Consider the following 16,517-nt stretch of genomic DNA (forward strand, 5'->3'; position numbering starts at 1 on the left):
ACGTTATTGTTGATAGTGATGTTTTCTCACTGGTGCAAATGACTGTACAGATGATTTAAAAATGGAAGTGATCAGCATTTAGTCATGAGCAGGATAAAACTGAATTTCATATTGGAGAGAAGAACATGTAAGAAAGTTTTAAAGCGAATAAAAGTTGATATGAACTGTAGACTAAAATACACAAACATTATTGAAGAAAAAATGAGAGTTTGAGAACAAGAACCAAACCTTGGAGATTCAGTGGCAAATTCTGAAGGAAGCACTGATTGATTCATCCAGAGAGGCATGTGGTAAGATTGTGTGTAAGGATAGAAAAATCAGAACTCCGTGGTGGACATAGGAAGTTAAAGAGGCAGTGAAGAAAAAGAAGAAAGCATATCAAAAGTTCCTGGCAAATAAACCAGCATGTGTTCTTAGAGAATTAGAGACAAATGTAAAACAGCAAAACACTGTGTAAAACTAGCTAAACAAAAGTAATGGGAAGACTTTGGCAAGAACATAAAATAAATATCAGAAATGTGGCAAAATATTCTGAAGGCTGTTGAAAAAGCTCAGAAATAGAGGAAAGAGTGCTGTAAAAGGAATTAGAGATGATAAAGGTGACATGAAAACTGGAAAAAAAAAAAAAATACATATATATATATATCCTTAGGGTGCTTAAGGGTCAAAGCTGTATAACTGAGAGGAGACCTCCACATAGCCTTTAAAGGAATACGGAGAACCGACCAGGGCTTCTGACCTAATGTCCAATCCTCACCTTCTCGTGGTGCACCCTGTTGGATATCTACTTTGATACTGAACGAACGAGGATGGGCTGACAATTTGGGATTTAGCCGACCAAATTGTATTCTTATTGGTTAAACCAAAATAAAAAATGATGGTAAAACATGACAAAATTTCATGACGGCTGGGACGTCGCCCGGTTAAACAAGGCCCCCGTTGTTTTCGCCAGGGAACCAGGGCGAACAGCGAAAAGTCAGCTACTGCAACAAATCTGAAAACAAACCCCAACGCAACATCACCAGAGTTAAAGATCGGTACTATCAACATAAGAAGCCTGAATGGCAAAGAAATGGAGCTAGCCGAGGAATTAGATAAGTACCAGATCGACATAATAGGGGTGACTGAAACAAAAAAGACCAAAACTGGTGAGATCTTTCTGAGCAATAAATACAAAATGTTATATTCAGGCAATGACAATCAAGGACAAGAAGGAGTAGCCATAGTATTCAACACAAAATACGAGGCTAATCTTCTTGAATGGCAGTCAGTCTCAAGTAGAATCATATGGGCAAATATGAGAATGGGGAACTGGATAATGAGACTTATTTGTGCCTATGGTCCCAGAGAAGGTTCTACTAAGGTAGAAGGGTTGAGGAATTTTTTGACACTTTAGAAAAAGCAACTGACACAATGAAAAAGGTAAAGTTGGTCCTTGTTGGGGATCTAAATAACAGAGTAGGAAATGATTGTGAGACATATAAAAATATTTTGGGAAAATTTGGAGAAAAGAGCAAAGCTAATAATAATGGCAAATATCTGTTGGATTTCTGCTCAGGACATGGACTGGTTATTACTAATACCATGTTCCAACATAAAAATGTGCACAAATTCACATGGAGAGAAGAGGCTAGGAATAAGAAAAGTCTCATTGACTATGTTATTGTTGATAGTGATGTTTTCTCCCTGGTGCAGGACACCAGAGTGTACAGAGGATTTGAAATTGGAAGTGATCACTATTTAGTCTTGAGCAGGATAAAATTGAATTTCATATTGAAAAGAATAACATGTACGAAAGTTTTAAAGCGAATAAACGTTGAGCAGCTCTCAGATGTAAACTGTAGACTAAAATACAGAAATATTATTGAAAAGAAAATGAAAGAGTTTGAGAACAGGAATCAAACCTTGGAGATTCAGTGGCAAACTCTGAAGGAAACATTGATTGATTCTGCCAGAGAGGCATGTGGTGAGGTTGTGTGCAAAGATAAAAAAATCACAACTCCCTGGTGGACACAGGAAGTTAAAGAGGCAGTGAAGGAAAAGAAGAAAGCATATCAAAAGTTCCTGGCAAATAAGTCAGCTTTTACTCTTACAGAATACAGAGACAAATGTAAGAAAGCTAAACAGTGTGTAAAACTAGCTAAACAAAAGTCATGGGAGGACTTTGGCAAGAATATAGAAAATAAATATCAAGAAGGTGGGAAAATATTCTGGAGGTTGTTGAAGAAGCTTAGGAATGGAGGAAAGAGTGCTGTAAAAGGAGTTAGAGATGATAAAGGTGACATGAAAATGGGAGAAAAAGATATCCTTGAAGTATGGAGTAAATAATTTGAAAAACTGCTAAATGAAACAAGCAGTGATGACAGCACAGTGATAAAAAACACTGACCAGGCATGCAGTCAGGAATACATATCCATACTTGAAGTAGAAAAAGCCAACAAAGGCTTGAAATGTGGAAAGGCAGCAGGAGTAGATGATATTCGACTAGAAATGCTGAAGTATGGTGGTATGAAAGTCTTACAGTGGCTGCACAGCATAATTCAGAAAGCCTGGACAGAGGGACGAATTCCCGATGATTGGAGTACGGCTCTCATAGTCTGAATGTGAGAATTACAGAGGTATTTCCCTACTGAGTGTTCCTGGCAAGATCTATGCAAGTATACTTGAGAAACGGTTGAGAAGAATTGTGGAAGAAAAGCTTGGTGAAGAACAAGCTGGATTCAGGCCAAATAGAGGCTGTCAGGATCAGATCTTCACTTTACGACAAATAGTCGAGAAAGCATGGGAATATAACAAAGATCTGTATTTAATTTTTGTCGATTTGGAAAAGGCATATGACAAGGTGCCAAAAGAGAAGCTATTCAATACGCTACAGCTATATGGTGTCAATGGGGCATTATATCAAGCAATACTTAGTCTTTATTTGAGTTGTAAGTCAGCACTTAGAATTGAAGGAAGTACAGGAAGATGGTTTAATGTTAAATCTGGTGTGAGACAAGGATGTACATTATCCCCTCTGTTATTCATTATCTATATGGATCACATTATGAAGGAAAGTGGTATTAAACCTGATATCAAAATTGGAGATGTTAATGTCAGCTCTTTGCTTTATGTGGATGATGTTATACTTCTAAATAAATCTGCTACAAGTCTGCAAGATTCTCTGACTAAATTGAATAGCTGTTGTAATAGATATGGTATGAAGGTCAGCAGTAAAAAGACAAAGACAATGAAAATAGGCAGAATCATTGAAAATGTCAACTGTGTTGTGAACGGAGAACCTGTGGAACAAGTAAAACATTTCAGCTACTTATGCATGATTTTTAGTGAAGATGGTAAATTAAATATAGAAATAGACAACAGAATCAGCAAAGCTGGTATGGTGGGAAGTCAATTGAATAAATTCATATGGAATAAGAGAGAAATTAGTCGGAACACTAAATTAGCTGTATACAAGACAGTGTTCAAACCAGTTTTAACTTGTGGATCTGAGAGCTGGGTCAGAAGTAAAACACTTGACCAAAGACTAGAGACTGCAGATATGAGAGTCCTGAGAAAGATTAGAGGTGTGAAAAAATATGATATTGGCATCAATGGCAATATCATATTAAAAATGAGGATATTAGGAAAGAACTTGACATTGTCAGCATCCAGGAATGCGTTAGCAGAGCTAATCTCAGGTGGTATGGTCACTTAAATAGAATGGGAGAGGAAAGATTAGCAAAACAAGTGTTCTCTGCCAGGTTGGCAGGAAAACAACCCAGAGGAAGACCAAGATATAGGTGGATTGATACGGTACAAAGTGCCTTAGAGGATAGAAATATAAGATCTGATAATGTTGGAGTCTTGATAAGTAACAGACTGATTTGGAGGAAAATTGTAGATAGGAAGTTAGTAATGATGTAATTTTTTCATGTAGTACTGTCATATCCTGTACACCCCTTGAGGGTACATGGCAGGAATTTGATGATGATGATGATGATGATATACATCCTTGCTGTATGGAGTAATTACTTTGAAACATTGCTGAATGAAACAATGAGTGACAGCACAGTGGTAAAAATCACCAACCAGGCATGCAATCAGGAATACATATCCATACTCGAAGTAGAAAAATCCATCAAAAGACTGAAATGTGGAAAGGCAGCTGGTGTAGATGATATTTGACCAGAAATGCTTATGTATGGAGGTATAAAAGTCTTATGGCTGCACTGCATAGTTCAGAAGGCCTGGACAGAGGGACAAATTCCAGATGATTGGAGTAGAGCTCTCATAGTACCCATACATAAAAAGGGAAATAAAACTGAATGTGAGAATTACAGAGGTATTTCTCTACTGAGTGTTTCTTGTAAGATTTATGCAAGCATACTTGAGAAACGGTTGAGAAGGATTGTGGAAGGGAAGCTTGGTGAAGAACAAGCTGGATTCGGGCCAAATATAGGCTGTCAGGATCAGATTTTCACTTTATGGCAAATAGTTGAGAAATCATGGAATATAACAAAGATCTACATTTGTGCCAAGAGAGAAGCTATTCAAAACACTTCAGTTGTATGATGTCAATGGAGCATTATATCAAGCAATACTTAGTCTTTATTTGAGTTGTAAGTCAGTTGTTAGAATTGAAGGAAGCACAGGAAGATGGTTAAATCTGGTGTCAGACAAGGATGTACATTATCCCCTCTGTTATTCATTATTTATATGGATCACATTAAGAAGGAAAGTGGTATTAAACTTGATATCAAAATTGAAGATGTTAATCTCAGCTCTTTGCTTGATGCAGATGATGTGATCCTTCTAAATAAATCTGCTACAAGTCTGCAAGATTTCCTGACTAAATTGAATAACTGTTTGTAATAGATATAGCATGAAGATAGCAATAACAAGACAAAGGCAATGAAAATAGGCAGAAGCATTGAATATATCAACTGCATTGTGAATGGAGAACCTATAGAACAAGTAAGACATTTCAGCTCCTTTAACACGATTTTTAGTGAAGATGATAAATTAAACATGGAAATAGGCAACAGAATCAACAAAGCTGGTATATTAGGAAGTCAACTGAATAATTTTATATGGAATAAGAAAGATATTAGTCAAAACACTAAATTAGCTGTATACAAGACAAACCAATTTTAACTTATGGATCTGAGAGCTGGGTTAGAAATAAAACACTTGACGAAGAGGACTAGAGATAGAGATTATGAGAGTCCTGAGAAAGATTAGGGGCATGAACAGATAGCATCAATAGCAATAGCATACTAAAAACGAGTATGCTATTATATCCTGTGCATCTCTCGAGGGTACATGTAAGGAATTTGATGATGATGCTGTGTTGCATCCTATTTTTACTTTCTTTAGAAAAATATCAATGGGTATTATTAAGCTGAGAATTATTGTTGGAATTCTGGAATTTGAGAACTTACAGTAATTTGATTGATAGACAGTGTTATTCATAGAAAAGCTATCCACATTTGAGAGAGTATTGGACTGGTTTTAGGCCTTGAATTCTTAGTATTTTGTCTATAGTTTGAACTTATGAATAGTAAGTTCTCTCTTAGTGATGTTTATACCTTGAATCACTTATGAGTAAAACACTGTTTCACCACTGTAAATTAGCTGGCATGGGTATGAAACACACGTGCCAGCTCACATATCCTATGCTTCTGGAATATGGTTTATGAATGGTTATGACTTTTTGATACTAAAGCAGCCTTGCCATCCTGTAGCTATGTCTGAGTTTCAGTAAGCTTTTTTTTTTTTTTGACAAAGGATTCAGTTGTCTGAAATTAATTTTCTTGAATCCACCTTTGAAAACAATCACTATAATGCTAAACAAATCAATCAGTATTACTAAATTTCCAAACTAGTCAAAATATTCTGGAATGGGATATTTTGGCTTGCTTTGAACTTCGGTCCTTCACACTCCAGTCTCCTTAATAACATACTCCAATGGCACAAAAAAAAAAAAAGTAATAAAAATAAAATAAATAAATAATAAATCACTAAAACAGACTTCAGTATCCTTAATAAGTCAAATTAGCATAATATTATTTTATTAAGATAACTTCATACTTATATATATGTCAATAACTTTTTTTTCCCCTAAGCAAATAATTTTGAGATAGTGGTTATCAAGAATGATGACCTCATGAGGGGTGATGAATCATGGGACAAATTGAAATGTCTTCATAGAGAAATGTGTCAATACTTTGCCATCCTGATTGAGCAGCTAAAAAAAAAAAAGAAAGACTAAATAACTGATGAAATTCTCTCTCTCATGGATCAATGCAAATCATATAAATATCATAGTCCAACAAAATATGAAGAGGTTGAGAAGATTATAAAGACAAGATCATAGAAGCAAAAGAAATCTGGATGAATGGAAAATGTAAAGAAATAGAATTTCTACAGGAAAAGTGACAGTTTTAATCTACACAAAAAGCTGAAAGAGGCCTCAGGTATATTTAAGAAAAAAAGAACTATGTATCCTTCGAAACAAAAATAGAAATAATATCTGAAAAGGATGATAAAATGCAAGAATGGATGAAATATGTAGAACTGTTTACTGATAACAGACAAAATCCAGAAAATACTTATGAACAGATGGAAGGTCCATGCATTCTAAGATCATAGGTAGAATATGTGCTGACCTCAGCTAAAAATGGTCCCTTAAAATCTGATAGAATATCAGTAGGAATAGTAAAGCTGTTTTGTTAGAAGGCGACAACACTACTATATTAGTTAAGCTATTTAATAAAATTTATGATACAGGTATAATTCTTCAAGACTGGTTACAGTCAACCTTCATCAAGCTACCTGAAAAAGCAGATGCAAAACTTGTAATGACTATAGAATGATCGGTCTAATAAGTCATATTCCCAAAATGTTTCTGAAAATAATTCAAAAAAAGAATATACAGAAAATGTGAAAACACCATCAGTGATACCCAATTTGGCTTTAGAAGCAGTTTGGGAATGAGAGAGGAAAATGAATGAAACCAAAAGGCATCTGTTCAAGTTGATGACATTATTACAGACTCCATTAACATCAAAAGAGGAGTAAGACAAGGATGTGGGCTGTGCAGTGGTGGCCCGTGAAGTTTTAAGTGGGAATGCTGCCTATACAAAATAATTTTTTTAAAATTATTTTGTATAGGCAGCATTCCCACTTAAAACTTCACGGGCCGCCACTGGTGCTGTGCCTCTCCTTATACTCAGAAGCCATATTTCAAAAAAATCTTAAAAGGAAGAGAGGAAGGGATTAATGTAAATGATGAAAGCATCAATAATATTTGATATGCTGATGTCAAAGCTCTCCTGGCTGACAATATTTAGGATCTTCAAAATCTTCTTGAACTAGTGAACAAAGAAGTGAAAAAATGAGATTAAGAATAAATATCACCAAAATTAAATTCATGGTCATAAGCAAGAAGCCAATTCTTAATTCAGCACTTTCTTTAAATGGGAAATAGAGTGAAAAAAATGTAAATATCTCAGATGCTAGTTAATGAAGAATGTAACCCAGAAATGGAAATAAAAGTTAGAATTGAAATGGCAAGAAAAAAATTTTCTCCTGATGAAATCAACACTGTAACTGCAACTGAAATTTAGAGCTTAGAGTACACTCGTTAAATGCTATGTGTGGTCTGTATTACTGCACAGTGCAAAGATTGGGACCCTGAAGACAACATAGATAAAAAAAATATAAAAAAAAAAACCTTGAATCCTTTGATATGTGGTTAACAGACGAATGTTAAAAATCACATGGACAGCAAAAACATCCAATCAAGAATTATAGATTTCATCTGCTTCGTGATGAAAAATATAAGATACTTCAATTGATTATAAAAGGGAAGATAAATGGAATTGGACAAGGAAGACAAAAAATATCTTGACTGGAAAACATCAGACAGTGAACTGACGAGCTCTGTAAGACTATTCAGAATGGCTTAAGATTGCTGAAAATTTGCCAAGGTAGTTGCCGACCTCCGATAGGAGATGGCACTCAAAGAAGAAGTGTTTTTTCTTAATTACTAATACCTTTTCAAGATATTTTCAAACATATTTAAAAATATCTTGAATCTGCATGATGACCCAAACATAGGGATTGAAATGTCAGTGTTTAATTAGATTTCATTTAATTTAGTTAAGTGGTAGATGGTTTTCAATGGCAAGTGCTCGACTACCACCATCCTGCTTATCGGAAACCTGAGGTGCTTGAAAAAAAAAAAATATCATATTTGGTTTTTGGAGCAAGGTTCCCAAGATTATGTAACCCTTAGCCTAACTACTAAATGTATGATAGTTTTACAGCCTTTCATGGGTGGAATTCAGTGCCATAACGAGGGCATGGCGAAAGAGGCACCTGCCACGGGCGCAAAATGTAAAAAATAAAAATAAATAAATAGATATAAAAGTCCGCTATTTTATATTGTATTTTTAAATTTCGGCATTACACCGCTTTAGACACAAATTCTGCAACACACTGCAACTAATTTTGATGGAGTTAATAGTAAGTATTTAACATATTGCATTTAGTAAAATTCAACTTGTTACATTTACATTTTTAAAAATTTTTGTCATTTTTGGGTTGGAGTGCAAGTTAGACACTTGCCACAGGCGCTTTATACCTTCATTACTGTACTGGTGGAATTAACATTAAAAAAGTTATTTTTCCTTATTACATTTATCTTGATAGATACAACAGGATATTATGCAGCTATTATCTGGAATATCTACAGAAAAGTAGGGAAAAACTTCTTTCATATCAATGAAATCCTAATAAAATAATAAAAAGAAAATATATGGTTCAATGGATTCATCTCTCTAGAGCAATACAACTTGAAGCAAACTGTAACAAAGATAGATCAAAGCTCATTCATATATGCAATCAGTTTCAGGAAGTTCAGTTTCTTACCAAAAATAATAGTTTTCCTACTAGACGAAAAAAATAAAAAATTGTTATTATGAACAATTATTTAGTTGTACTCATTGTAATCAACTGTAAGGATAATTTTCAAAATACAATGAATTTTTGATTACTCAGTCTAGCTAGAGTTACACAAGAGCTGGATAAACAAAGGTTTATTCAGCTTTCATCTTTTTATAATGTCAACATTACACAGACTATAAGAACATTCTCTACACCAAAATCAAATTCAAAATTCTGAAAAAGCTGAATAAAACTAACCTGTTGTTCAGTTTCGCCTTCTCAATTTGCTCTCTATATCGTGTATACCAGTCCTCTATCTCCTTCTTAGCTGCACCTCTCAATTCTTCCTTTTTGACTTCTTCTTCAGCATCTGCATAAAATAAAAACTCTTTTTCAAAATATTGTACAATTATCATATGTTTAATCCATTAACCCAAACTGCAAGTAATTCAGATGTAGAATGAAAATACAGGACTGATGACAGTAGCAAAATGTACATAACCATTCAAGCTTTAAGAGTAATTAATAGGCTCCCAAAACTATGAAACATGCTAACTGGATACAAAGAAATGAAAAGTTGCACATATAGTAAGAATAATGGAAAACACAGCAATTTTCCTTAATTACTGTAAATATAGATAAGGTTTATAAAAACATCTTGCCTTTCTCTTCTAACATCTTTTGTTGTTCTTCCCTCCAGATACGAATTTTTTCAGGCTCCTCTCTCACTACTGGTTTAGTAGGAATAGCTGAAGAAGTTGTAATGAACTGTGTGCCATCACTTAACTGCAAAAAAACAAGAAATTTTCTTTTTCTTTTAAAATGATACAGTTAAAATTAATTTAATACAGAATAATACATCAATGTATTACAATACAAGTTTTTATACTACAATACAAAAAAAAAAGTCTTTTTTTTAAATCACTAATTTTTAACTAATATTTAAGGAATTGACAGCATATACTGGAAATATAGATTAAATAAACTTTAATATACACTTTCCGATATTTCGGCGAACGTTACGTTGCCATCTTCTTGGGAACTTACTAAAAAGACACGTGCACACACAAGTACTAATACAACAAATGAGACTGAGGCTAGGACGCTAGCGTTTTCCTAAAGTCCTGATGGTGCCCCCTGGTGGGCTATATTGGTAGTTCTTGGCCTTTGGGCTGAAGTTCTTCTGATAAAAGTTTCCCAAATTTGGGGCAGTTTCATGCATCCAAATTTGTTGAGGTTTGGCATGTTCCTAAGGGCCGAGGCTGATTCCATGAATAGTCTTTCATACTTGAACTTGCTGCGGTGTATTACTGTGGCTTTCTTCCATCTTATTCTGTGGCGGGTATCCAGAGCGTGGTCTGCAAGCCCAGAGTGGCTGTACTGGTGAAATCGGATGTAATCCTTGTGTTCTGAGATTCTGATATTTGCTGTCCTGCCTGTTTGGCCAAAGTAGGACAGTTTACAGCTGCAAGGGACCTGGTATACACCAGGTAGGTCTAGGGGAAGTGGTTGGTCTTTGGTGGAGCAGATAAGGGATGCCAGTTTTCTATGTGGTCTGTAACAAGTGGTCAAGTCATGTTTTTTTAAGATTTTATTGATTTTTTCTGAGGTGCCTCTGATGTAGGGAATAGTGATGGATTTAGAGTAATCTTTTTTGTGAGGGGGAGGGGGTGGTGGGTTGTGGATAACTGGGTTAAGTATTTTTTGGATTTTTTGGAGGGGGTAGCCGTTGGCTGAGAAAGTGTCACGGATGTGATTTAGTTCAGTGGTTAGGGCTTGATTATTAGAACAGATCATTTTTGCCCTGTTGAATAATGTTTTAATAACTCCATATTGTTGTGAGGGGGGGGGGGGATTGTTGGTGAATGTATCTGCCTGTATGGGTGGGTTTTCTATAAACTGAGAAAACCAAGGTTCCATCAGGTTGGCGGGTGACTAGTGTGTCTAGGAAGGGGAGGTTATTGTTTTCCTCTTTTTCCAGGGTAAATTTGATTCTAGGGTGTTGGTTGTTCAAGTGTGTTAGGAAGGAGAGGAGTGAATCCGGGCCATGTGGCCAAATAGCGAAAACATCATCAACATAGCGAAGCCATATGGTAGGTTTTTGTGGGGCTGAGTTTAAGGCTTTCTCTTCAAACATCTCCATGAAGAAGTTGGCCAAGGGTGGGGCTGAGTAGCCCACCAGGGGGCACCATCAGGACTTTAGGAAAACGCTAGCGTCCTAGCCTCAGTCTCATTTGTTGTATTAGTACTTGTGTGCACGTGTCTTTTTAGTAAGTTCCCAAGAAGATGGCAACGTAACGTTCGCCGAAATATCGGAAAGTGTATATTAAAGTTTATTTAATCTATATTTCCAGTATACGCTGTCAATTCCTTAAATATTAGTTATTATGTCTAACCAGCGTATAAGCCTCTCAACAAGAATCACTAATTTTTATTTTTTGTTTTTTAGAAGTACCTTATATCTTTTCCTTCTTTTTACCTGCTCTTATGGCAACTATTTCTCAATATGAGAATTAACAAAACCATTTCCTTCCTAATAAAAACTTTGTTTTTTTCCTCATTTCTGTTGTCCTTAATCTCTGTTCCTTTTTTAAATATCCCAATATTCAGCTGTTGGCATCTCTCATCTCTGTTCCCAAGATTCAGTGACATTAGTAATGATGTAGTTTGACATCTTGACATACACTCAGAACAACTTGTAGATGTCAATAGTTTTGTACAGAATAAGTAAAAAAAATAAATAAATAAAAAAGTAAACATAACCATTTATTACTTCAGATTGTAAAATTCTTCTTCAGTTCTTGTTAAGTTTTATTTATTAGATTTGTTAAAATTTCTTACAAGGATATTCAGATAAGGTAAAGCAGTTATATTTCAGAAACCAAAACTACAATTAGAAGAGAGATATAGCATAGTGATTTATTTATTGTAACATTTTTTAAAATTAAAAACTGCCTTTTTATTTAAATATACCTATAAAACTATACAAGTTATAACTATTTTTATAACTGAAAAGTCATAAGAATTCACAAAAAGAAATTTCATCATGAAGCAAATTAATTCTAAGCATGAATTTTTATATTAGCCTCATCTTCCTCAAAAACTTGATAATTTTTATTAATTTTTTTTATTTTTAAAAATATATGAATTATTATTTAATATATGCAGGCAACATTTGCAATAATTCATGCAAATTATTGCATTCATGTATATTAGAAAAAAAAAAAAAGAAAAAAAAAAGGATAAAGTATTTGGGCCTCCATATCATCAATAACCTGATGAGAGGTTGCTGATGATATGGACTATGACTGGTGATCAGTATTGTGATCAAGTTCTTTTATTTGTTTGATTGTTCTGTGGTGCTGTAGGTGAAGAATTCATTTTTATGGGTGACAATGCCACACCACACCGTACTTGAGCAGTGGAGATATTTTTGGAGACTGAGAATATTAATCGAATCAAGTGGCCAGCACATTCTTCAGATCTCAACCCCACAGTACACCTTTAGGATGCAACAGGGAGATGCACTGCTGCTCAAAATTCCTTTCCAGAAAACAAACAAGGCCTTATACTTGCTCTGAAAGAGGCATGGGCCAGTTGGCCTTAAAAACTCCCAAATCACTTGGTACTAAGCATGGTACAACATTGTGCAAGCTGATCGCAATTCGAGGTGAACATATTCCATACTAAAATGTCTCTCTCTCTCTCTCTCTCTCCACATAACTTTCTGTAAGCAATGTACATTAATTCCTTACAAATTTATGTCCTTAGGAAATTTGTAACTTTTGCCAAAAACTTATTGCAATTTAATTTGTATGAAATTTATAACACATTTTTTGTGTAATATAATTGATTAGTTGCTGGCAATAAACTGTCCACAACTGGCTGTAGTCATGAAAATTTTTTCATATACATGCAAAAATGTAGTTCATCCTTAGCTTTTGGACACCAGTGCACTAAAGTGTTTTACTTTTTTACATGTTTTTTTGTCAGTATTAGTTTAATAATTATGAATACTGCAAGTGTTGGGAATATACACTCCATACTTCTCTCATACTCAGCTCCTGATACTTTATAAATAGCAAATCTGTCCTACTTTAGAATATTGCTTTTACAACTGGGATAGTGCCCCAAAAACCTTCTTCAGAATGCTAGACTATATCCAGAAGAAAGCTATTTGCTTACTGACTCTCTCTCTCTCTCCACTTTCTTTCCCGTAGATATCGTTAATAATCACATCAGATGCTCCAGTTATGGTAAAAATCTTGCCATCTGTGCCAATTATATTAATATCTCTTTGTAAAGAGACTGTTTTTACACTGAGTGTTAAGTAAATTTACAAGAGTTCAATCTGATTGGTGCAATGACTTAATTTTATTATTTTTTAGAGACCAAGAAATGATTGACTCAAAAACAAATAAAAAAAATATATATTTGTATATACATTTAATGAAATTAAAAACTATTTATATTATAAATAAAATAAAATGAATAATTATAAAACTATTAATTTTAATTATTAATTATTTGAATTCAAGGCCTTAATAGAAACTATACTTTGAGACCTCCTTTATCTTTAAAGGATAAAAATTATTTTCTCGCTGACTCATTTTGTTATTGCTTTGTTTAATATCTGCTTAATCAGTCTACCAGACTGAACACTTTTTTTTTTTTTACAACAATTTCCTACAAACAATAAATGTTCAGAGTCAGTTCTTTAAAAGGCCGTCCTGAAAATCTAAAATTTCTTAACTTCCACAGGCACTATGTAATGTTTTCTTATTTAACACATATTGTTCCATTCATCCTCATTGTTTCACTGGAGTATAAATATTCTTACCTCAGGCAACTTAATTACAAGAAACACAAATCTTTTACCAGAGAAAGGCAGTTTCTTTTACTATTTTATAAACAACAATAAACAAGTAGAGCTCTTCGTTAAAGTCATTTTGCTGTTTCAGATTTCACTAATTCCACCAATTCCAACATAATACCATTAGTGTCCTTGAGACAGAAAATGAAACTTTCCATTTTGTGTTTCTTCGAACGTTGAAATAGAACACCTGCTTAATCATCATCATCATCAAATTCCTGCCATGTACCCTCAAGGGGTGTACAGGATATGACAGTACTACATGAAAAAATTACATCATTACTAACTTCCTATCTACAATTTTCCTCCAAATCAGTCTGTTACTTGTCAAGACTCCAACATTATCAGATCTTATATTTCTATCGTCTAAGGCACTTTGTACCGTATCAATCCACCTATATCTTGGTCTTCCTCTGGGTCGTTTTCCTGCCAACCTGGCAGAGAACACTTGTTTTGCTAATTTTCCTCTCCCATTCTATTTAAGTGACCATACCATCTGAGATTAGCTCTGCTAACGCATTCCTGGATGCTGACAATGTCAAGTTCTTTCCTAATATCCTCATTTTTAATATGATATTGCCATTGATGCCATCTGTTCACGCCTCTAATCTTTCTCAGGACTCTCATATCTGCGGTCTCTAGTCTTTGGTCAAGTGTTTTACTTCTGACCCAGCTCTCAGATCCATAAGTTAAAATTGGTTTGAACACAGTCTTGTATACAGCTAATTTAGTGTTCCGACTAATTTCTTTCTTATTCCATATGAATTTATTCAATTGACTTCCCACGATACCAGCTTTGCTGATTCTGTTGTCTATTTCTATATTTAGTTCACCATCTTCAGTAAAAATTGTGCCTAAGTAGCTGAAATGTTTTACTTGTTCCACAGGTTCTCCATTCACAACACAGTTGACATTTTCAATGATTCTGCCTATTTTCATTGTCTTTGTCTTTTTATTGCTGACCTTCATACCATATCTATTACAACAGCTATTCAATTTAGTCAGAGAATCTTGCAGACTTGTAGCGGATTTATTTACAAGTATAACATCATCCGCATAAAGCAAAGAGCTGACATTAACATCTCCAATTTTGATATCAGGTTTAATACCACATTCCTTCATAATGTGATCCATATAGATAATGAATAACAGAGGGGATAATGTACATCCTTGTCTCACACCAGATTTAACATTAAACCATCTTCCTGTACTTCCTTCAATTCTAACTGCTGACTCACAACTCAAATAAAGACTAAGTATTGCTTGATATAATGCCCCATTGACACCATATAACTGCAGCGTATTGAATAGCTTCTCTCTTGGCACCTTGTCATATGCCTTTTCCAAATCGACAAAACTTAAATACAGATCTTTGTTATATTCCCATGCTTTCTCGACTATTTGTCGTAAAGTGAAGATCTGATCCTGACAGCCTCTATTTGGCCTGAATCCAGCTTGTTCTTCACCAAGCTTTTCTTCCACAATTCTTCTCAACCGTTTCTCAAGTATACTTGCATAGATCTTGCCAGGAACACTCAGTAGGGAAATACCTCTGTAATTCTCACATTCAGTTTTATTTCCCTTTTTATATATGGGTATTATGAGAGCTCTACTCCAATCATCGGGAATTCGTCCCTCTGTCCAGGCTTTCTGAACTATGCAGTGCAGCCACTGTAAGACTCTTATACTACCATACTTCAGCATTTCTGGTCGAATATCATCTACTCCTGCTGCCTTTCCACATTTCAAGCCTTTGATGGCTTTTTCTACTTCAGGAATGGATATGTATTCCTGACTGCATGCCTGGTCAGTGTTTTTTATCACTGTGCTGTCATCACTGCTTGTTTCATTTAGCAGTTTTTCAAAGTAATTACTCCATACTTCAAGGATATCTTTTTCTCCTGTTTTCATTTCACCTTTATCATCTCTAATTCCTTTTACAGCACTCTTTCCTCCATTCCTAAGCTTCTTCAACAACCTCCAGAATATTTTGCCACCTTCTTGATATTTATTTTCTATATTCTTGCCAAAGTCCTCCCATGACTTTTGTTTAGCTAGTTTTACACACTGTTTAGCTTTCTTACATTTGTCTCTGTATTCTGTAAGAGTAAAAGCTGACTTATTTGCCAGGAACTTTTGATATGCTTTCTTCTTTTCCTTCACTGCCTCTTTAACTTCCTGTGTCCACCAGGGAGTTGTGATTTTTTTATCTTTGCACACAACCTCACCACATGCCTCTCTGGCAGAATCAATCAATGTTTCCTTCAGAGTTTGCCACTGAATCTCCAAGGTTTGATTCCTGTTCTCAAACTCTTTCATTTTCTTTTCAATAATATTTCTGTATTTTAGTCTACAGTTTACATCTGAGAGCTGCTCAACTTTTATTCGCTTTAAAACTTTTTTACATGTTATTCTTTTCAATATGAAATTCAATTTTATCCTGCTCAAGACTAAATAGTGATCACTTCCAATTTCAAATCCTCTGTACACTCTGGTGTCCTGCACCAGGGAGAAAACATCACTATCAACAATAACATAGTCAATGAGACTTTTCTTATTCCTAGCTTCTTCTCTCCATGTGAATTTGTGCACATTTTTATGTTGGAACATGGTGTTAGTAATAACCAGTCCATGTGCTGAGCAGAAATCCAACAGATATTTGCCATTATTATTAGCTTTGCTCTTTTCTCCAAATTTTCCCAAAATATTTTTG

At 34.6% G+C, this 16,517-nt stretch overlaps 1 protein-coding gene across 1 annotated transcript in view; it reads right to left on the minus strand.

Annotated features, from left to right (window-relative positions):
- LOC150099423 (clathrin light chain-like) overlaps nt 1-16,517 on the minus strand; it is a 137,894-nt gene that overhangs the window by 51,340 nt on the left and 70,037 nt on the right. The window contains exons 3-4 of the mRNA XM_090404415.1: nt 9,594-9,717; nt 9,190-9,301 (exon numbers count right to left, since the gene is read on the minus strand). Coding sequence (XP_090260541.1) covers nt 9,190-9,301; nt 9,594-9,717 — 236 coding nt within the window. The remainder of the gene's footprint in view (nt 1-9,189; nt 9,302-9,593; nt 9,718-16,517) is intronic.

Source organism: Typopeltis vanoorti, chromosome 14 (assembly GCF_054136105.1).
Source record: "Typopeltis vanoorti isolate ZY-2024b chromosome 14, IOZ_Tvanoo_1.0, whole genome shotgun sequence".
NCBI lineage: Eukaryota > Metazoa > Arthropoda > Arachnida > Uropygi > Thelyphonidae > Typopeltis > Typopeltis vanoorti.